The sequence below is a fragment of the Monodelphis domestica genome, chromosome 1 (genome assembly GCF_027887165.1).
Source record: "Monodelphis domestica isolate mMonDom1 chromosome 1, mMonDom1.pri, whole genome shotgun sequence".
Taxonomy (NCBI): domain Eukaryota; kingdom Metazoa; phylum Chordata; class Mammalia; order Didelphimorphia; family Didelphidae; genus Monodelphis; species Monodelphis domestica.
In genome coordinates, this window is record NC_077227.1 from 391,787,104 (window position 1) to 391,810,633 (window position 23,530).

The 23,530-nt window shown below is 36.3% G+C and overlaps 1 protein-coding gene across 1 annotated transcript in view; it reads left to right on the top strand.

Moving 5' to 3' along the window:
- The window catches only part of GFPT2 (glutamine-fructose-6-phosphate transaminase 2), a 54,470-nt gene extending 40,531 nt beyond the window's left edge, over window positions 1–13,939 (top strand). The window contains exons 10-19 of the mRNA XM_007474173.3: window positions 1,390–1,553; window positions 3,460–3,555; window positions 3,656–3,753; window positions 4,338–4,458; window positions 5,301–5,458; window positions 5,821–5,935; window positions 7,514–7,641; window positions 11,046–11,213; window positions 12,410–12,571; window positions 13,026–13,939. Coding sequence (XP_007474235.1) covers window positions 1,390–1,553; window positions 3,460–3,555; window positions 3,656–3,753; window positions 4,338–4,458; window positions 5,301–5,458; window positions 5,821–5,935; window positions 7,514–7,641; window positions 11,046–11,213; window positions 12,410–12,571; window positions 13,026–13,070 — 1,255 coding nt within the window. The 3' untranslated portion in view covers window positions 13,071–13,939. The remainder of the gene's footprint in view (window positions 1–1,389; window positions 1,554–3,459; window positions 3,556–3,655; window positions 3,754–4,337; window positions 4,459–5,300; window positions 5,459–5,820; window positions 5,936–7,513; window positions 7,642–11,045; window positions 11,214–12,409; window positions 12,572–13,025) is intronic.
- The last annotated feature ends 9,591 nt before the right edge of the window (window positions 13,940–23,530 follow it).

Sequence of the window (23,530 nt, forward strand, 5' to 3'; positions counted from 1 at the left end):
GCTGTTTCATCATCTTTTATAGCATAATAGTATTCAATTACATTCATTTACCATACTTTTCACCCATTCCCCAATGTAGTACAATCCCCTTGGTTTTCTGTTCTTTGCCATCACAAAAAGAGCTGCTAAAAATATTTTTGTGCATATGGGTCCTTTTCCTTTTTTTGATCTCTTTGTAGGTATAGGCCTATTAATGTATTGCTGAGTCAAAGAATATGTTTAACTTTTTATGGTTTTGCAAATTGCTTTCCAAAATGGCTGAATGAATTCACAGTTTTCCCCTCAATTTCTACTAACTGATAAATTGTCAAAATATATGACCAGGTAATCCTCAGTAGAAGAAATCCAAACTATCGATAGCTATATGGGAAAATACTCCATCACTAATCATTAGAAAAATGCAAATTAAAGCAATTCTGATATTTTGCATTATACTGATGAGATTAATAAAATAAACCCCCCAAAGACCTTCTTTTAGTAAACCTTTCTTCTTACCACCAAAATACATAGTTTTTGCTAAAAAAAAAATCATCTTTCCAAATGGACTTTCCTATCCTATCCCTGCAATTAGTCATTAAGGACCTGTGTCAGGATTGACAAACTGGTAACCACAGGTGCATCCTCTCAAAATTCAAATTTTAGCTTTCTGCCTTCTTTACCATTACCAAGCAAAGAACCAGGGCCACATACTATCCTCTGAGCCATAGAAAATAAAGTGATCAGAGAAGTCAACATAAAAAAAAATTTAATTAACATTTCCCCTGTCTCTGCTTCAGCCTAATAGAATATAAAAGCAAGAGGAAGATTCCTAGGAGTAGGAAGAAGGAAAAAAGGATAGCCCACTTGATTCAACTAGAAAATGGGTTTATGTGCTCTGTCATACAGAAGCACTATCAGAGCAATTGAGGCAGTACCATAGCAAGAGTCTAGAAGAAGGTCATGGAAGAGACAAAGACCATGAGATGACCAAGAAACTAGATTCATCTTTTTCTTCCTTCTCCATCAGAACCTCACAGAAGTGGCAGAAAGGAAGCAAGTAGGAAATGGAGCAAGGAAGCAGAAGTAGTACTGGCTATGATTACCAGGGAACCCCAGAACCTGGAAAAATAACCCCAGCTCCCAAGCATCTCCACTGTAACAAAAGGGTTTCTGGACACTAGGCTGTGCCTGGATGTACCCAGAACGTTCCATTTGCAAGCCTATGATTCATCTTCTAGACAGTCTCCTTCTCCCTGCATTAGAAGATTTATCTCCCAATTTTTATTCTGATTTCTATATTTTCCTCAAAAACAGTGCTATTGGAGCACTGCTTTTTTCCCCCAGTAACTGAATTAAGCAGCACTTGTTCTGAGATATTAGAGTTCTCAAGTCTGTTTCTCTTCCTTTTAGTGCTATTATTGAACATACCAACAGAGTAATTTTCCTTGAAGATGATGACATTGCAGCAGTGGCTGATGGGAAACTCTCTATTCATCGAGTGAAACGTTCAGCTAGCGATGATCCATCTCGAGCCATCCAGACTTTACAGATGGAATTGCAGCAAATTATGAAAGGCATGTATATTTACCATATACCCTGATTAATCATTTGGTGTGTTTTTCATATATCCTTCTTGAATAACACATGATATTAGGATTATTAGAGGAAAAGGCTCAGAAAAAAATAGTATAAGGTCTTTTTTTCCCTCCACATGACTCCCAAGTGCTCAAGGAAAAAATAAGCCACAAAACAAGGTTTTTTTAAATTGTTTCTGGAATCCTGTTCTAAGTTGTTCAAATAGAACTTGGAGCAGCTGGGTATCACAGTGAATAAGACCAGGCCTGGACTTGGATAGAACTGGGTTCAAACTCAGACACTTCTTATCTATGGGATTCTGGGCAAGTCACTTAACCTAAATTACTTAGCCCTCCTGCTATTCTGCCTTGGAATTGAACCCCAGTATCAATTCTAGGACAGAAGGTAAGAGTTTAAAAAAATGAAAGAAATGGATCTTGGTCTTAGCCTAAGTCTCTGAGGCAAACACCCTCCATATAAGCAGCAAGGTACAGTAAAAAAAAAAATCACTGAATATAAAATCAAAGGCTGAAAATCAAATTCCAGTGCAACTGTTTACTATATAAATAGCTTTGGGAAAATCACTAAACCTCTCTCTGGCTCTTAGTATCCTTATCAAAAATGGACTATTTCATCTCTAAGTTATTTTCTAGCTCTAAATCCTACTCCTCTTGCTTTTATATTGTTTTTCCATGCCCAAGTCTGATAAAGATTTTTATCCCTCTTTTCAGAATATTAGCTATAACCTCCTTCCTCTGCTTCAAGATTTCTAGATGTATGTTTTAATCACCTTAATCATGTGATAATTTCATGCAATATTTTCTCATTTCTAATTTTTTAATAGTTATGATGCAGACTTAAAATGAAGAGTATTGGAGAATTAGAAAACAAAATGCTATATACAGAAATAGTATTTGGGACAATTTTTTAATTTTTTTTACTTAAAAATTTTTATTTAATTAATTTAGAATATTTTTCCATGGTTACATGATTCATGTTCTTTCCCTCCCCCCTCTCCCCGCCCCCTCCCATAGCCCTTGAGCAGTTCCACTGGATTTTACATGTGTCATTGATCAAGACCCATTTCCATATTATTAATATTTTTGCATAAGGGAGATCATTTAGAATCTACATTCCCAGTCATATCCCCATTGAACCCTGTGATCAAGCAGTTGCTTTTATTCTGTTTCTACTCCCACAGTTCTTCCTCTGGATATGTTCTGGATATTTCTCTGGATAGTGTTCTTTATCATAAGTCCCTCAGAATTGTCCTGGATCATTGCATTGCTGCTAGTAGAGAAGTCCATTATATTTGATTGTGCCTTGAGTGGGACTTTAAAGGACAGGAAGGAATTTAGCATTTGAGAAGCTAGGCATCTAGTCATAGTGATTGTAATCTGTACCACTGGAGAGGCTGGGGCTGTGCTTAGGACTTCTGAGATGCAAAAGAGTTAACGTTGATTTAATGACCACACTAAGTCTTGGAGCATATGCTACTAATATGCCCTATACATGCCTATAAAGACAAGAAGCATCCTATCCTTACCTGAACTCTCTTTCTCCAAATAATTGAACAGTGGAGCTCTGGGATCCTCAAGGTTTCCAGGTTCCAAATAAAGGAGAGGCATAGACCTGAACCATCCGGGGGTTCTAAATCAGGAGATTTGCTCTATGTTCAGCACATACTAATAAGGAAATAGTTTCATTTTCTTGGGCATGCTTACTTCGTACTTAAATGTGTATGATTTAGAAAAATTTGTTCTTGGTTCTTTTTTGTCTCAACTAAAGTCCTAAATTGTTGGTCCTCCTTTGTCATCAACATCAAAGTAAAAATTTCTTTCCTGATAGAATTAAAATTAGGAAAAATTTACTTATTAAAGACTATCCCTGTTTGTTTATTTCTAGGTAACTTCAGTGCCTTTATGCAGAAGGAAATCTTTGAGCAGCCAGAATCTGTTTTTAATACCATGAGGGGCCGAGTGAATTTTGAGACAAACACAGGTGATCTAGATATTTCATAATAAAAATTATAATCACAACCTTCAATACTGGACATGCTCATTTAAGTAAGAGAACTGACCCTGATTTTCGTGTTCTATAGTTTTGTTAGGTGGTTTGAAAGATCACTTAAAAGAAATAAGAAGATGCAGACGTCTGATCATCATTGGCTGTGGAACTAGTTATCATGCTGCAGTTGCTGTAAGTCACCATGACAAGAAGTAGACTAAAAAATTATTCTCAAATAATTATTCTCTGAAAGAATCAATGGAGTCTGAATGTAGACCAAAGCATTTTTTAAGTTTTCTTTATTTTTCTTGGGTTATTTTCTGGGAGGGTGGTCTATGTTCTCTTTGACAACATGACTAATATGGAAATATGTTTTGAATGACAGCACATGTATAATCTATGACAAATTACTTGTCTTTTCAATAATGGGGAAGGAGAAAGAAAAGGCAAAAATTTGGAACTCACAAAATTTGAAAGGATATTAAAAATTATAAATGTAATTGAAAAATATTTAATAAAATAATAATTAATCTCTGAATTTCCTTCAATATATGGCATGGGATCCTAGTTACATAAGCAAAAATACATTTCCTGCCATACTTTCCCTTGGCTTATCACTGCAAAATTAAATCAGTCCCTTTCTTGGATGTCATATTAACTATGCTTAAGTAAAATCAGAGTGGCACAGGCACAAATTAAATTATTCAGATTTTGCATTAAAAGGAGCCTCTATCATTTGATTTCAACTTGTGAGGTCACATTATTTTTACTTTTAGACACGGCAGGTGCTAGAAGAACTGACAGAGTTACCTGTGATGGTTGAACTTGCTAGTGACTTTCTGGACAGAAATACGCCTGTTTTCAGGGATGATGTTTGCTTTTTTATAAGCCAGTCGGGTGAGTGTTGTCAGTGTCATGATTTATTAATAATTATTTAAACACAAAAATTTAATAGGCAAGGATCTTTCATTTGTTGACTTTGGCCACTTTCATTTTCCATTTTGGGCCGTGAATCACATGAAAGCACATACATGTGCATATGTGTGCACACACGTATCCATAACATATCAAGAACTTTAGAATGGATAATTTTCCTTTTATTTCACCTGGCTGAGGCTGTACTACACAACACAGAACATTGTATTCTAAATGGGCATATATGGCTTAGCAAAGCATCAGGATCATGGAGTCATTGCTTTATAATTAAGAAAATATCTCAAATACATGCAGAACCTCCACAGTTTGTAGATCAGGCAAATGGGCATTAGACAGTATTCTGTAGAAGTGGTAGTCAATGTGGTATTGTGGAAAGAGCAAAGTACTGGAAATCAGTCCTGGGTTATGGTCCAACATCTGCCACTACATAACCTTCAAGTTACTACCCTTTTCCTAGGTCCTAGTATATGCCTAATTTTCCTTGTCTGTGAAACAAAGTGATTGTATATTGCTCGGGTTCATTTCAGTTATGATATCAAGAAAATCCACAGAAGGGTGCTCCTTTAATATATTGGACTGACTGGTTGGTCCTAGAATCTTATTCTAAGGAATTCTGACTTTTTACACTTTGAATCTAACTTGGAAATAATCTGGGAGCATGAACATTTTCATAGTATATATGTTATATAGAAACATTGCATTAGACCAAAGTAAGTTTCATGCCTGAGCCATATAGAATAAAAAATTCTAAGTGAAATACTTCTGCATGTGAAGTGTTGATGTGAAATGGTCTTACTTTGTAGGAGAAACAGCTGATACAATTATGGCTTTGCGATATTGTAAGGATCGCCGAGCTCTAACCGTTGGCATTACAAACACAGTGGGGAGTTCCATATCCAGAGAGACTGACTGTGGTGTACATATCAATGCAGGGCCTGAGATTGGTGTTGCAAGCACAAAGGTAATTACTGTTCATTCCAGCTCTTAATTCTTTCTTTGGTTTTTCTCATTTTATTATTTTCTGATTAATCAAAGACTGGGACAGGAAGACATCCTAAATGTTTGATAGATGAGGCGACTAATTTGTGTTAATAAAAGATGAACCTAAGATATTGGAAAATCTGGATTTTAATTCTACCTCCATTATATGAGTTCAGGCAAGCCAGTTTTCCTGTCTAGGATAATTTTCTTCATCTCTAAAGTAGATATAATATTAGATCTGTTTACCTCATAGGGTAGTTTTGAAGACAAAATTAGGGTAATATGTTGCAATTGACTATAAATCCTTATGTAAATGTGAGGTGGTATTCCTATTATCTACAGGCTTACACCAGTCAGTTCATCTCCTTAGTAATGTTTGGCCTGATGATGTCTGAAGACCGGATTTCATTACAAAGCAGGAGACAAGAAATCATCAATGGACTAAGATGTTTACCTGGTATGTCAATTATATTAAAAACATTTTAAAATTTCCAGTCATATTTGTGGAACAACTTTGAAAATCAAATTTTTAGACATGGGCAGCTAGTGGGAAGGGCAGTGTAAGGATAATTTTAGGGTTGTGACCTAATCTAAATTATTCTTGGTCACCAGGGAATATCCCAAATAAAATATCCAAGTTGGTTTTTTAAATTATGGTGGTTTAATTAATATAGAGGAAAGGAATTAAGATGAAGGGAGAGGAAAAAGGTATAGGATTTCTCCCACCTGGCCTGTGCCAGGGGGAGTTCAAAGTCCTCTGCCACAAGGTCCCTGAAGAAGATTAGTGGCTTTTTAAGAGAATAGTGTTTGGAAGGTAAAGGAGAAAGAATCAGCCCAAACTCTGATAGAGCTCAGTAAAGATACCTCATTTGAACTAGGCTACTCAGCTTCTTCAAGTATGGTATCAAGGAAAACTCACCTCTAAACTGGACAATAGGAGCTACCACACCAAGATGCTGAAATGCTCAGCACGCTGCCACCAGACACCTCTCCGCCGCCCAAGAGGCCAGAGAGAAGAAGTGACGCAAAATATATAGATGGTTTTTACATGACTTTCCTGCATCTCACATGTACCAATGGTAGCTTAAGCTTGACCTTGGACAGCCCAGAGGTCTGTCAGTTGTTTCTGATTTGTCATTTGCTAGCACATGTCTGTCATAGACCATCCTCCTAAATACTTAATCCTTAAGTATGGGTGTAGACATTCCTGTTTTTGTTAGACTAAGTAGGGTGGAGTAATCTAAAGTTCACAGCAGGTAGGTGGCACTGTGGCTAGAGCACCAGCTCTTGAGTCAGGAAGACCCGAGTTCACATATAGCTTCAGACACTTTCTAGCTGTATGACCCTGGGCAAGTCACTTAACCCTGCTTACCTCAGTTTCTCATCTGTAATAAAAAGACCTGGAGAAGAAAATAGTAAACTATTCCAATATATTTGCCAAGAAAATCCCAAATGGGATCCTGAAGAGTTAGACACAACTGAAATGATTGAGCAATAACAACAAATTGGGATTGTGGGAGGGTTTACTAGTGTGCCTGTATCAAATAAGTGAGCATACTGGCCATGTACAGCTAGAACTAGGCTCACATTCAGACCACTCCAGTAGATCTCTACCCAAATATAGAATAGAAGTAAATTCCCATCCTATTTCTAACACTAACCTCAAATAAGACATGGACCAAGGTTGAGGGCTTTCTTTCTGTCACAAAGCAGGAGGAAATGAATTTATTTTAAAATATAATCCTCTTTAGGTGAAGACTACACTTGAAATTTCATTTGAATTGATGTTTTTAATACTATAAAACACATAATAAAGAAATCACTTTGTTAATATAAATCCCAGACTTGTCATGACAGATTTTAGTTTCACAGGCAAAATTTTTCTAATTTTTCCATAACATAAACATAAATAATTTTTGAAATAATAATAAAAAAGACTGTGATCATTTCTTTACAATTTTAAATTGCCACAATTTTTCAATTAGCAGCATTTAGAGAAATATGAATATTGTTTCCTTTTGTCTGCATATTCTAGAAATGATTAAAGAAGTTTTGTCTTTGGATGAGAAGATCCATGACTTGGCCCTGGAACTTTATAAGCAACGATCACTTTTGGTGATGGGCCGTGGATATAACTATGCTACTTGTCTGGAAGGAGCTTTGGTAGGTCTTCTTGGTTATAGGTCTTTTTCTTCCTCTAAGCATATAACACTCTCAGTATAATGCTTCATACTATTTTATTTATTTATTGGCTGTCCAAATGATTCCCTTGTTCTTTTGGTTTCTAAAGTGTTGAAACAGCAGCTGCTATTGAAAATGCTAATCCATCCATGTTTTCTTACCCTGGGGTCATTGTTTTGGAACTGGAAGAGACTGCTGAGGATTTGCAGGTCAACTCCCTCATTTGATATCATTTGTTAAAAATTCTCCAAATTCTTAGCTGGATTGATAAATGATAAATACAAGTTCAGTGAGTACTTGGGACTACAGTGGGCCATACTTCTTAGTAATGCTGTGGGACTATGTAGAAAACTTGGGAAATATTTTATCCATAATGTAGGGGGAAACAGTGAAATGAGATGGTAGATCATTCTGGTGCTATCAACCCCAAAGTCACTCTTCTGTAGGATATAACCAAAACTAGTAGTCATGAGCCAGGGTATCTTGGCTCTTGTGTTCACATTTGGCAGAAAGAAAAAAGGTAACCTTAGATACACACTGAGATATTATTTTCATCGAAGTACCACCAGATGTATATGTCTTAGCATTAACTGATGAATAAAGGGGGCTGTAGAGACACAGATCCAGGGTTCTAAGAGCTTAGATTGTAAGAGCCCCCTCATACAAGCTAGCATGGGGCACATGCATCCAGTTTAAGAACTTTTAAATTAAAGATATCAACCAACAAACATTTATTAAGCACTGTACTATACAAATGTTATATACATAGATTAATATTTTGATGGTATTCTTAATATGAATACCCCAAAGCTGAATGAAAACCCCTCTGTGTCTTCTTATCTAGAATCATTGATTTGAAACTGGAAGAGACCTTAGAGGTCCTCTCATCTAACCCCTTCATTTCATAGATGAGGAAACTGAGGCAGAAAGGTTAAGTGACTTACTCAAGGCCAGAGAGATAATAATGTGATTTCTATCCTTATCTTTATAAAAATCTTCTATAAAGGATTTGTCCAATCTGGAAGAGGCCTTCCTTGAATTACTTATCATCTCCAGGGTATTGATGCAGCATTTGGGAGGTCAGATTGTCATTTCTCATTCCTACTACATAACAGCTCCACTTCCTTTACCTATTGGATGTATTTCAGTCATAGCCTTTATTCTACTTATCAGGTGCTTAAGATTTCTTAATTAAAATGCCAAAGTATAGACACACTTACTATGTGTCTTTCTATAACCACTTTTTAACCCTTAGGAGATTATTATACAGTATTTTGCCACTTAGTATCACCGGGAGGATATTATTGTTAAAGAGATTTGTTTTTGCATCATTGAGCAGTTTGGTATCATTGAAAGCATGGCAGTTTCTCAAATGCACTTATTCAAATGATTCAGACTGAATTTCACCTCCTGCAGAGTTCTGGAAACAGTATGCTGTCTATCTACCAATGCCTGTCCTAGATAGGTAATCTATCCACCTTCATTCCATTGTTTGTATAATCTACATTACTCCTTTTTTTTGCAATTACATGTAAAAACAATTTTTAAGATTTCTTTTAAAATTTTGAGTTCCAAATTCTCTCACTTTCCCATCCTCCCTCAATGAAAAGGCAAGCAATTTTATACAGGCTATACATGTGCAGTCTTGCAAAACATATTTCCATTTTAGTCATGTTGGTAAAGAAAACATGGGCCCCAAAAAACATGCAAAAAATAAATTTAAAAATAATATGTTTCATTCTGCATTCAGATTCCCAGCAGTTCTTTCTTTGGAGATGGATAACATTTTTCTTCAAAAGTCTTTTGGAATTGTCTTAGATCTTAATACACATTATTCTTATACTTTGTTTTTTTCGGTGTGGATGGTTAAGCCAATTTCTTGCTATGTATTTCACCTAGGGGTATTATAATTAAAATTAATCTTGGAGATATATTAAATTATAATTATTTATTAGTAAAAGAAAAAGAAAGAAAAATATCATCAGGTCACCCTAAATAACAAAGTCTCTGGCTGCTTTTGCACATCATTAGTTCCCAGTCCCCAGTTAAAATGCCAGGGGGAGGGGGAACCAGCAAGTCAGATGGCCTGGTCAGAGATATTGCACAGCAGTAGAAAAGTTTGAGAGGTTTGCACAAGTTAGCAACTCTGGAAGCATAGTTCCAAATTGTTTTCCATAATTGTTGTGCCAATGACTTATAAAATGAGGTTTTTTTTTTTTGCCATCTCCCCAACATATGTAATTTTCCTTTTTTTGTCAACTTTGCCAATCTGAATGGGTGTGAGGTAGTACCACAGACTTGCTTTGATTTCCATGTCTCTAGTGATTTGTTATAGCTATTTTTAAAAACCGTTATCTTCTGTCTTAGAATAAATAAGGCAGAGGAACAGTAAGGGCTAGGCAATGGAGGTTAAGTGACTTATCAAGGGTCATACAGCTAAGAAGTATCTGAGATTTGAATCTAGAATATCCTATCTCTAAGCCTGGCTCTCAATTTACTGAGCCACTCAGCTGCCCCCTGTTATGGGTATTAATAGCTTAGATTTCTTCCTTAGAAAACTGTCTTTTGATATCCTTTGACCCATTACCAATGAAGGAATGCCTTTTGTGCTTATTAATTTGAATCAGTTCTTTCTATATCTTGGAAATGTGACCCTTATCAGAGGAACTTGCTCCAAATCTTTTTCCCGTTGATCAATTTCCCTTTGAATTTTTACTTAATTGATTTTGTTTCTGAAAAAAACTTTTCAATGTCATATGATCAAAATTGTCCATTTGATCTTCTTTGATTCTCTGTATCCCTTCTTTGGTTATGAACTCTTCACCAATAGCCATAGTTCTAAAAACCAGTTTCTTCTTGCTTCTCTAGTTTGTTACATTTCCCTTTTTCAAAGACAGAAAAAACCTTCTTGTATACTATCAACAGACTTTCTGAAATGCTTCTTATGTACCAAAGTATCAACTGTCTGCATATTCAAGAAAGTTACTATAATAATTACATAAGTTTCCTATTCAATGATTTCATCCATGTTATTTAACCAATACACTATAAATATTTATTAAATTTCTAAAAGGAGAATTTGAGGAATGTTTTCTAATATACTCTAATCAGGTGACCCAACTTTATTGATAATTAAAAATAGGAGTATATATACTTTGAAGTGATTAAAAAACAATAATAAGATTAGAAATAGAATGAAAACAATCACATCCTACAAAAGGGAAACACTTTATGGAAATGAGGTGGGGTTGTCTAAAGTAAATAGCAATATGTTAGACTAATCTGAGATAATAGTACATGATTTTAAATTATTGGTACTTTAAGGAGGTATGTGATGTGGCTAATTGAAATATAATATTTATTTTTCTTTTATATTCACTTATTAGAAAATCAAAGAGATCACATATATGCACTCAGAAGGCATCTTAGCAGGAGAACTGAAACATGGACCCTTAGCCCTAATAGATAAGCACATGCCAGTTATCATGGTCATCATGAAAGATCCTTGCTTCACTAAATGTCAGAATGCCTTGCAGCAGGTCACTGCTCGCCAGGTAAGTAATTACAAATTCTACCATACACTGAGTTTACATTGTTCTGTCCTTCACATGGGACCATGGCCTTGCTAAAACTCTCTCTGGTCATTTGCTTTGAAATGGACTGAAATGAGCCATCTTCACATTGGAATAACATATATATGACTAGCCAGGATTAGGGATGCAATCTGTCAGGATGCAAAAATAGAATATCTGCTTAAAATGTGTCTCAGCAAGAGCTTTTGCTAACAAATAATTCTACAGCCTGTTAATAACTCATACACCAAGTAACTAGATTTCAGATTTCAGCAGTTTAGCCACACAAGATAAATTATGGCGAGGTAACGGGACTGCCCCTCAGTATGTCAACTTGGGTTTGGCATGTGAAGCTTGGGAGGCTCCATTCTACAAATGTGGGTGAATCCCAAAAAGAGGTTATATTTTATAGAGTAAAAAGACAAATGCCCCAAATTTCAATACACGTAAAAGCAATAGAAGAGATAGAGTTTAGCAAGTAAATATGACTCTTGTCAAAAGATGGATGGATTTTTAGTGAGGGAACGGTGGTATTGGTGTTAGCATCTGGTTCAAATCCTAGCTTTCCTGCTTGCTATCTGGATTATTCTAAGCAAATCTTTTCTTTGAGCCTCAGAAGTCTTTTCTTTAAAATGAAGGACTTGTAATAGAGGAAAGAAAATGGGATGTAAGGGGAAGTTGGAAAGCCAGTGAGGCACTAAATGTGTTAGTAAGGACATGTCAGGAGAGATGAGAAATTGAAACCCAAGAAGTCCCTACCCACTGAAAGATGCCTGATTATTTTTTTCCATAAATAGAACCACAGGGGGCAAAACAACCATGTCAAGAAGGAGCGAAGGAAGGAAACAAGGAAGGAAGGGAGGGAGGGAGAGAGAGAGAGAGAGAGAGAGAGAGAGAGAGAGAGAGAGAGAGAGAGAGAGAGAGAGAGAGAGGAAGAGGGGAGGAAAGACATTTCTTAAGTGCCTCCTATGTATCAAGTACTATGTGAAGCTGTGGGGATACAAATATGAAAAGCAGGACAGTCCTTGGCCTCAAGGCGCTAACATTCTAATAACATACAAAACAAAACACACAAAACAAAAATTCTAACAACACATAAAAAGGAACTACATTTTATGTTTAGGGTGTCTGTTGCTAGTAGAAAAAGGTTTCTATGGTATCATTTGTATTTGTTTTAGGGTCGACCAATTATATTGTGTTCAAAGGATGATACTGAGAGCTCAAAGTATGCATATAAAACCATTGAACTGCCACATACAGTTGATTGTCTCCAAGGAGTCTTGAGTGTTATTCCTTTACAGCTCCTTTCATTCCACCTGGCTGTTCTCAGAGGATATGATGTAAGTCTAATCTATTCTTAGCTCTCCCAATTAGGGCAGTGAGGATGATGGCACTTGTTAATGCATTTCTCTTCAGGCAGAGAGGAAATGGTCTACTTAGAAGATTGAGGCAGTGGTTCTATTAAAGTTATTGTATTAGACTTAAATTTTTTGAAACTCCTCTCTGGTTTTTCAAAGACACTTTTGGCATCAAAATCTATATAGTAATGGATCTTAAGTACCTATATTTTAGGACATGAACCATGTTCTTCCAATAGAAAGAACATTCAGTGATGCTTATTATTACCACAATATTGTTTATGCAGAATGCATTCTGCATAAACAATATTGTGGTAATAACTAGAATTTCATTTGCTAATTGTTAATATATTTCCATCACTTTTTGCCATGCTAATATGTAGAGTAGATTGCCGTAATATGTTATATACTAAGAGCCTGTGATTTCTCATTCTAGGTGGACTTTCCTAGAAACCTGGCTAAATCTGTAACCGTGGAATGAGAACATGAGATTTGGGGGATATACATACGTCACCCAAGTATTGCAAAGCTCTCCAAACTCTGTTTGTAGGTTACATGCCTGTCAATAGAATGAGAAAATAAACTGGAAAGAGAATATGTCCTAGAGTACAATGTTTAATTGCAGCTTTAAGAGCTCTCGATGTGCCTTGTACCCAAGTGCTTTTGCTTGTAGCAAATACTGTTTCTAGATGTCCTGGAATTGCCAAAGGAGAAGGAAAATCATTGTTTACATATGGTATACAGGATGAACTTTTCTACTACTGTGCAATATATATATATATATATATATATGTATGTATGTATACAGCTCTCTTCAGAGTAACTGTGAACATTTTTTTAGCCAACACTTTAGTTTTAAAAGACAAAGTATTTATATCTACAATTGTATAGCTTCTAAGTTATTTTTTTAGTATCTTGCTTGTCCATAGCAGTGGTATTGCCCAGCCTGTAAATCCTAAATGTGCACCAGGTATTTGTTTGTTTGTGAGCACGATCCACTAAGGTGTAATTCACAACATAGCTTTGAATGGAAAAGTGTCACTTTGCTTCCCTTCTTCCTTGACCTAGATCTCTAACACTTCTCACACCATTGCAAAGCTCCTGTATCTTTTAGTCATTCTTTGGCAATTTCCCTCCCACCTATTGCTGAATTTCCTCAAATTCTCAAACTTCAATCTTACCTAACAATAGTTCTCCCAAAATCAAAGCAATGTTTTGGTTCATTAAAACTGTTTGAAATGGACTTCGTTAGAATAATTTCAAGTGGGCTACCTTGCTCTCTATTTATAAGAGTGTACAATTAAGTTACTATGCAATCAAAATAAAGATATTGCCATTTTTTTTCTTGTATGGTCTTTTACCCGGTTCTTTTTGTACTTTTAAAACAAGGAATAGAACTCTTTCCCAGGGACTTTTCTAATAAAGGTTTTATGGACTGTGGATACTCATAGTATAAAAATGAAAACGTCCTTCCAGAGATAAAAGGCTTCACCTGAATGTGGGTCTTACATCATAGTGGAGCAGACTGAGAGAGCACTCTTGGAGCACATCTTGGAATGGATACATAAGCTTTTGGCCAGCAGTCTTATCACTGATAGGGAGGTGGGATGAGGATGGAAATAGCCAACTATTTCTCTACATCTGTATATATTAGCTCTACAATTCTTCTTTCTCCTGGACTATATTACCATGTCTGCATGTTGTTGTTTTTTTTTAATAAACTTTAAATCAAGTCATTTTTCTAATAGAAATGATTATCAAAGTTAGCTCGAAACTGATACAGTGAGAATCATCCCAGGTAAGCAGGAACACAGGTCTGCCACAGTATTATCAAAAGCTCTCATTTACAATAGAAAGAAGACTGATCCTAAGGCCTAACCCAGCTCTGACACTAACCAATGATGGGATGTCCAGTAAGTCATCCCATCTTTTCTTTTTTCTGATCCTCTAAATATACAGAGAATTTTCACCCTGCCTAGGTCAGGTTATGAGGCTGAAGTGGGAGGGTGCATAAGAAAACACTTTGTAAACTATAAAACATGGTGCACATTGCAAAAATCACTATTATTTGCATCCTACATCCTATAGTCGCTTTGCTTCATAACTACCATTGGGGGCATGAATGAGAGACTTTACTATATAACAGCATTTACTAAATGGCCACAGCATTCCATTCTGTGGGGGCTGAGATTCTATATATCATCTGTATTTTTCATGGTCCAGATCCAACAATTCCTCCATGAACATAATTCTGATTTCCCCAGCCAGAAAGGATCTTTCCATCCTCTAAACTGATCGCACCATTTTATTACATTTATTACATCCTGTTTAGTACCATAGTTATTTGTATACAGGTTTCATCTTCCTTAGACTGTATGATCCATTTCTTTTCCTTCTTCCAGACATGTAGCACAAGTCCAACTAATGGGCAGGAGAGTATAACTATTATCTAATGCAACCATTGAAGATGAATACCACCTCAGTTAAATGGAATTCTAGAAATAATTTTTGCTCGAAAAATCATACAAATATGAAATATCTACACAGGGAGAAAGATTCCCTATGGATTCTCCAAGTGTTTCTGTTTGTGGATGTTATACACATTGCATTAAGCCCCAGAACATTATATCTTTGGTGAGATCTGTAAACCTCAAAATTTCTTATTCTTATAAATTTTGGAAATTTCACCATTGGGAAATTTCATACTTGAAAAATTTCCTATTGATAGTGGGTCTTGGCTATTGGAATGTGAACCCCATTGGCATGGGAGGTTCCTTCTCTTCCCTTCTGAAGATTACTTTAGGACAGAAACCTTTTGCTGAACAATGGAAAGGACTTTGACCTATGCCTAAGCATAGAACAGGAATTTCTTTGAGTCATGATTGATTTTAGAATTGATACAATGGAGATACTTGGAATCAATCTCCACCCTATTCAGTCCTAACAGGACTGAGTAAGGGCTGCACCCTAGATCAAAATTTAATTATTCCAATCTCTACCCTACTCAGGTTAACAGGATTTAGAAAGGGCTGTAGCAAAGGAGCAAAGATTTAATTATTTGAAATTATGACCTTCAACAGACATGTGCAAAGCCTCTGGGCGGTCCTGGGTTAAGCTAGAGCCTCCATTGGCACAGGGAAATTGTTGGACAGTGATTGGTAGATGTGAGAACTGAGGGGAGGCAACTTGGATGGTTTCCTTAAAGATCAGGGGGGTCTGGAGACTCGGGGTGGTTGTTGAGGAGTTGGTCGGAGTGGTTTCAGTGTACTCTGAGAAGCTTGCTCTGAAGGAAGCTGAAGGTGGGGGCCTCTGAGACTGTTTCCCATTTTGGTCACATGAGTAATAGGGACTGATCTCTTTTCTTTGCCTCAGCTATCTAAGGGCTTGGGCCTTTTGGCCCAGCCTAAACAGAAGGGGTATTTAAGCCCTATTCCCTTCTCTCCCTTTTTCTCTCTCTATCTCTAATTCCTTTCTTCCTCCTATTGAAATTAAACTCCATAAAAGGTTGACAGCTGACTTGAGTTTTCATTTAGGAATTACATAGCTGAATTCCTTGGCGACCTTAAATTAATATATATCAGTCTTTTAAAGTGATTCCCTTTTCACAGATCCTACACATTTGTAAAATGTATACTTCTGTGGGAATATTAACTAAAAACATTTGTGAGATTTAAAATGGTTGAAGTCTTAAACTGTAGTGATAAAAATAGTGGAAGATATAAATTGTGATAGATATAAGAGAGGGTGAGTAAATTTGACCACAGAAATATGTTTCACTACAGTGTCTTGGTTTTAAAATCAAATATAAGGTGGTTGCCAGGGGAATATTCCCAATTATTCAAATACCCAAGTCAATTGGGTTTTATAGAGATTTTAATTAACGATACAATGAGTAATCAAGGAAAGAGAGAGAAAGAAAGGAATAAGTATGAAGGGTCTCAAGCCAATATGGCCTAGACCTGAGTCTTAAAAGAGAAATCAGTCAGTTTTTTAACACTCACCACAAGGTCTGACTAAACAAGGATTTTAGTGACAACAGGCCAGCGTCCTTCCTCAAAGAGTCTTCCAGCCAGAGATTGTTTCAAAGGGCCTCTCTCAAGAGCCTCCAGAGCTCCTACCCCAGAGGGACAGAGTCCCTCAGAGGAGCTCCTCAAGGACTTCTCCTTCAGAATGAGAGTCAGAAATCCAGATCCTCAGAATGAGTCTTCTCAAAATGAGCTCCCTCAGAATCAGATCTAGCTCTTCTCTGAGCTCTTATTTTTAAGGGCAAAATCTCCTATGTCACCTCCCCTAAGTCCTTACATCTACCAATCACTGTAGATGTTTCTAAAGGACCGCCCATTTTGAATTCACAGCTGAGTAGATTAATCTCGTTAGTAAGAGAGAAAAAAAATGTTGCTGTGTTGACTAATTTCATTAAGAGAAAACCTCTGAGTAAGTTTTCACCTTTTAGGTCTAAGTAATTTACAAGTTGCCCATCTTTATAGGTACTTAGTATCCCATTGTATCAATTCTAAAACAGTCATGACTCAAAGAACTTCCTGTCCCTTCCATAAGCATGGATCAAAGTACTTTTCATTGTTCTCAAGGAGCTCTCTGTCCTAAAGCAGTCCTAAGTAGGGTGGAGTAGGGATATTCCCAAGGCAAGGAGCCCCCACACTCAAGTAGAGTTCTCACCATCTGCTAGGGAATTTTTTTAAGTAGAAGATTCCCCAATGGGGGAAACCCCTAACATTCATAAGTCTGAGAAATTTTGAGGTTTACACATTTCTGGGAAATTGGCAATAAGAGGTTAGCTGGGACCTGGCTCTTCATGATCTCTGGCAAAAGTAACAATAGAAATTCAAGTTAGAAAAACATGGACATCTCAGAGAAATCTAGAACTCCTATGAAACTTTAATACCACACTGTCAGAATTAAAGGGCACATTCTTCCAACCTATTAACAATCAACAGAGTAACTTTCAGGAAATGTATTTCATAAGGTGGTTTATTTGAGAGTTTGTTGGGAAGTAGAGTACTGATATACTTGGATATCTAGGAAGCCACTACCTATAATCCTTCTAACAAGACAAGATCACCTGGCCTTGACATCTGCCTGTCACTGCAACTTTTAGGTTCTTCTAGACCTTACCATTTACTGTACTTCTCTATATTCTCTAGCCACTCAGGCACTGCCATTTGACTTGACAATGGATTTTTTAAAACTCTTATTTTCTGTCTCAGTAACAACTCTTAAGACAGAAGGGGCAAGAGGAAAGCAAATGAGGTTAAGTGACTTGCCCAGGGTCACACAGCTAGAGAGTGTGAGGTCAGATTTTAATCCAGGGACCTCCTGTCTCTAGGCCTGACTCTCTACCCACTGTGCCACCTAGATCTTCCCTAACAATATATTCTAAGGACCCCAGAGCTTTGCTATCCACTTTGCTATATTATCCTTAAAACTTGCAGGTCTTCCTATTCAGCCTTTTGCTAAAATTACATACACATACACACATACATTGTAATCTCCACTTAGACTATAGGCTCCTAAAGAAGAAATAATCTTTGTATTCTGTTTGTATCTCCAGTTCTTGGCATACAGTAAGTACTTAATAAATACTTATCCATTCATTCATTCATTCTCATTTGAATCTGATATTGACCCAGTGGACTAGAACAAACCTTATCAATTCCATTTTAGAAATGAAGGAATTGGGGCTCAGGAAAGTTAAATGATTTACCTGTGCAAATGCAACTGTGTCAGAGGAGGGATATGGACCCAGTGTCTCTTGAGTCTAAATCCAACCTTCCTCCTAAAGCTGCTCCTCTCTCTGACAATAGAGAGGTCTGTTGTATTCTAGGCCCATGGATCTAATACGTAACAGAGAACTTCCCAAGAATTACTGAAGCAGCCAACCCCTGCCCTCTTCCTGGTAATTCACAGAGGCACGACAAATGACACTTCAAGAAGGAATTGAAAATATATTAGTTTTGGCCTAGAAACTGAGGACCACAGGAGTACAAGTTTTGTTTTCTTCCTTGTTGTTCACAGACAGCAAGGAATACAGAAAAGAAATTTTAGTTTGGAGAAGTGAAGGTCTAGCTGAGAGGGTGATATCTGTGGAAGTTCCAGGAGAAATGCTATCCCTTCCTCCTTATTTTTGCAATTCTGTTTCTTTTGAATAAAGTATGTCCATTTATAACCATTTCCATACACACGTTTTATCCAATGACATGCTCGTAAATATTTAACAATTTTATATATGAAAGGAAAGTATACACTCTACATTTTTAAGTTCAATCTGCATTAACATTTCCTATATCTCTTCCACAAGTATGGACTAATATGAAAAAATATTTACATGATAGCACATGTAAAATCTGTGTATCAGATTGATTGCCTTCTCGGGAAGGGAGGTAGGGTCAGAAGAATGGAGATAATTTGGAAGTCAAAACTTTTTAAATATATATATGTTAGGAGAGAAAAGAGAAGTGTACGGATTGAAGCAAAGTTGGTAACAGAGGATGAACTCACTTTCACTCTCCCCTCCCTGTCTCTCCATATCCAATCAATTGCCAAGTCCTTTCATTTCTACCTTTGTGACATCTCTTGTATTAGGCCCCCTTTATTCCTCTCCCACCTTAGTGCAAGCCTCAAATTTCTCCATGTCCATCTATCTTCCAATCCAATCTCAACTCAGCTGTCAAAATGATCTGCCTAAAACATAAGCCTGACCCTATCACGCACATCCTCATTCATTAAACTCCAGTGGTCCCTGTTGCCTTCAGGATCAAATATCAAATTCTCTTTTTGGCTCTTAAAGACCCCTTCCTTCCTTTACAATCTTCTTATATCTCACTCCCCTTCACAGCCTCCATGCTCTTTCTAGTCCACTATACTCTTATTTCTCAACTCTAAGCATTTTCATTAGCTGTTTCCTATGCCTGGATATTCTCCCTCCACTTCTCCACCTAGCTTCCTTGGCTTTCCTCATATTTCAGCTAAAGTCCCACCTTCAAGAAGCCTTTCCCAGTCCTTGTTAATCTCACTGCCTTTGATAGCCTCTGAGACTATCTCCATTTTATCCGTATCTCATTTGTACTTGGCCGTCTCCATGTTGTCTCTCTCACTAGACTGGATTCCTTGAGAGCAAGGCTGGACTTTTTTTGTCATTGTGGTTTGGTTTTTTGTCCTTTTATTGTATTCCCAGCACTTAGCAAAGTAACCGACACAGCAAGTACTAGGAACTTAGTAATTGCTAGTTGGTTGACTGATCCGTTCTATTGCGGGGAATGCTGCAGAAATAGTTTAGCTAGACTTTAGTGAAGTTTTTGGTAAACTGACTCATACTATTCTTATGGAGATGATGGAGAATTATGTATTAGATGATAATTCAGTCAAATGGATTCAGAACTAATTGGAGGAATGCACTGGAAATGTAGATGTTAATGGTTCCGTAGCATTGTGGAATGATATCTCCAATGGAATGCCTGAGGGATTTGTACTTGACTGACTTGACTGGTAAACATTTTTATCAATGACATGGATAAAGGCATAGATGGTGGACCCATCAAATTTGCCAATAACATAAAGATGATAGGGAGAATAACATAGTGGATGACAGACTTGGTGTTCTAAAGGAATCTGAAAGGTTAGAGCATTGAGCTGAACCTAATAAGATGAAATCAATAGGAATAAATATGACATCTTGCAGTTGACTACAAAAAAAATCAATTTTACAAACATACAATGAGGTAACTGGCTTTGTGAGGCAGTGATTGTTCTGAGAAAAAAAAACATGTGGTGTGGCAAATTTGATATGAATCAGCAGTATGATGTGGCAACTAAAAAAAGCTAACTGAATCTTAAACTACTTTAAAAAGAAGCATGTTTTCCCAGTTGAAAGAAAATAACTTCCTTCCCTGTGATAGAGAGGTTAGGAAATGTGGCTCCTGAATGTAGCATATACTGTCAAATACTCTGTATCAGTTGGATTTGCTTAAAACTTTTTCTTTGTGACAACAGAGAGTAAGACAGCTTTATGACCCTCAGAGCTGGCTGTAACAAAATACATTACAAAACTTTCTGTAAAAGATACTGCCATTGGCTTATTATCCACTATCCTCATTGCTGGGGGGGTCATCAATCAATCATATCCCTCCTTTTATCTTCTTTGCAATCTCAAGACAACCTTAAAATTTTTTGTAAATGTTAAAAATTGTTGTTATGTATAATTGGAAAAAACATGTCAAAGTGTGTTTGTGGGAACTGTTTTGCTATCTTTAGCAGTCATCACCAGCTTTTAGCTTTGGCACTCCTGATATTCTGACATTCTGACATATGTCCCTCTTTTGTATTTATCTGCAGTTAATTTCACTTGTTTCTGTCTTCTTAACAGTCATCTCAGAAATACATTTGTTTTTAAAATGTGAACTACTAATAAATAATCAAATATGGGGAGTGAAATAAGCAGAACTAGGAGAACATTATACATAGTAACTGAAACATTGTGGGATGATCAAATGTAACTGACTTTGCTACTAATAGCAATGCAATGAACTAAGACAATCCCAAGGGATTTGTGAGAAAGAATGCTATCCACCTCTAGAGAAAGAACTGTGGGAGTGGAAATCCAGAAGAAAAAAAAAGATTTATCCCTTGTTTGTTTGGGTATTTGATTTGAGGTTTTGATTTTAAGAGATTATTATAAAAATGACTAATATGGAAATAGAATTTGAGTAATAATATACGTCTGACCCAGTGGAACTGCTTATCAGCTACAGGAGGGGGAAGAGAAGAGGGGAGAGAAACAAGAATCATGTAACCTTGGAAAATTGTTAAAAATAAAAATTTGAAAAAAGAAACACCCCAAAAAAAGTAATCAAATAAACATGCAAAATGAGACATAATAGCTTATATAAACTCTTAACATTTATGACAGTGGGTACCAAATTAACAGCAAAAACCAAAAATATATTTGTTCAGTATTCCTTTATGATGTCCTCATGAAACTTTGCTTACTTTGGGGCTTTTTTCCTACTCTAAATTATAGTAGTTAGGGCAACTAGGTGGCTCAATGGAGAGAGAACCAGCCCTGGAAATAGGAGGTTTTGAGTTCAAAAGTGACTTCAGACATTTCTTAGCTGTATGACCTTGGGCAAGTCATTTAACCCCATTTGCCTAGCCCTTACCACTCTTTTGTCTTCCATCCAATACTAAGTATTAATTCTAAGATGGAAGAGTAAGGATGTGTTTTTAAAAACTTATAGTTGTTATTAGTGTTTAAGTTGCTTTGGCTATGATGATTTTACTTTGCTTAATTCTATATGGGGTTTTCTATATTTTCTCATTTCCTTATGTTTATTATTTTTTAGGTACCATAATATGTCATTATATTGGCATACTACAATGTGCTTAGGAACTCTTCAATCATTTGAATATATAGATATTTTCTAGGGTTTTTTTTTGCCATTACAAATAAAGAAGCTATGATTATTTTTGTAGTTAAATATTTCTTTTTTATGATATTTTTAGAATAAAATCCTAGCAGTGGAACTACTACATCAAAGGGTATGATTGATATTGGATTAGTTATTATCATAATAAAGATAAGAGTTTGGACTTCTCATCTCATTGGTGCAGAGAGTTCCTAGATAAGAAAATTCCCTCCATCAATGCAGTTCAGCACCATCTCTGCAATGTATAATCTTAGAGTTTTCCCTAGAGCACTGAGAGGTAGAGAATCCCAACCCCCCCAGAATTACATGATCAATATGTGTTAGAGGTGGGACCTATAACCAACCAATCTTCTCAGCTCTAAGACCATCTCCCTAACTATTATGTCATATTGCCCATGCTTGTCTGATTGTTCTCTCCCCAAAATTGGCACCTAGTCTGCAATACTTTCAAAAATAGAAAATAATACATTTTCCCTCATTCCCACCAGTGCTGAATTCTGTCATTTTTGTTTTTCTATTTTTGTCATTCTACTAAATACAAGATTGTACACAAATTTTACTTAACTGGGTGGTTCAGTGGATAGAGCATTGGATCTGGATTCAGGAAGACCTTCCATCAAATCTAGCTTCAGACTTACTAACCATATGACCATGGGCAAGTCGTTCCATGTTTGTTTCAATTTCCTCATGTGTAAATGGAGATAATAATCGTACCTATTTCCAAAGTTTGTTGTGAGGATAAAATGAGATAATTTTTGCAAAATACGTTGAAAATTTTAAAGCTTTATATAAATGCTAGGTATTATTTTCATGTATGTTTTTATTGTTGTATACTCTCTATATATTTTAAGGTCATCTTAATTATGATTAAGTACTGTGCTAATATGTATTTCCCTAATTATTAAAAAAATTTGTCCCCATTTCACTATGAGAAATATGTATTGCTTATAGCTACCCAGACAGACAGACAGACAGATAGATAGATAGATAGATAGATAGATAGATAGATAGATAGATCAATAAGTATTTATTAAACATTTTCTAAATCACTAGTATGCTAAGTCTTGGAGACACAGGAATTTAAAAAAAAACAGTGCCCACCCTTGAAGAGATTACTTTCTTTTTGGGGAAACAACATATATATGCATATATATGTTGTGTGCAAAATATGTACATGATAATTTTAGGGAGAAGCACTAGTACACAGGGGGATCAGAAAAGACTTTGCAGAGGAGGTAGGATCCATTTGAACTGAACTTTGAAGGAAACTCGTGATTCTAAGTGTTGGAGATAAGGAGGCAGTTCATTGAAAGCAGGAGGACAGCTTGTACAAGTGCACTGAGGTAGAGAAGGAATGTTACATTGTAATAGAATAGATAATCTGTGGAAATTATATTATTGTTGCTGTAACTGGGTACTCTGGCTTACTAGAGGGCTTCTAAGGGGGACACCTAGTTAAAATGGGGATAGAAATACTTTGAGAGATACTGAGATGCTGCTG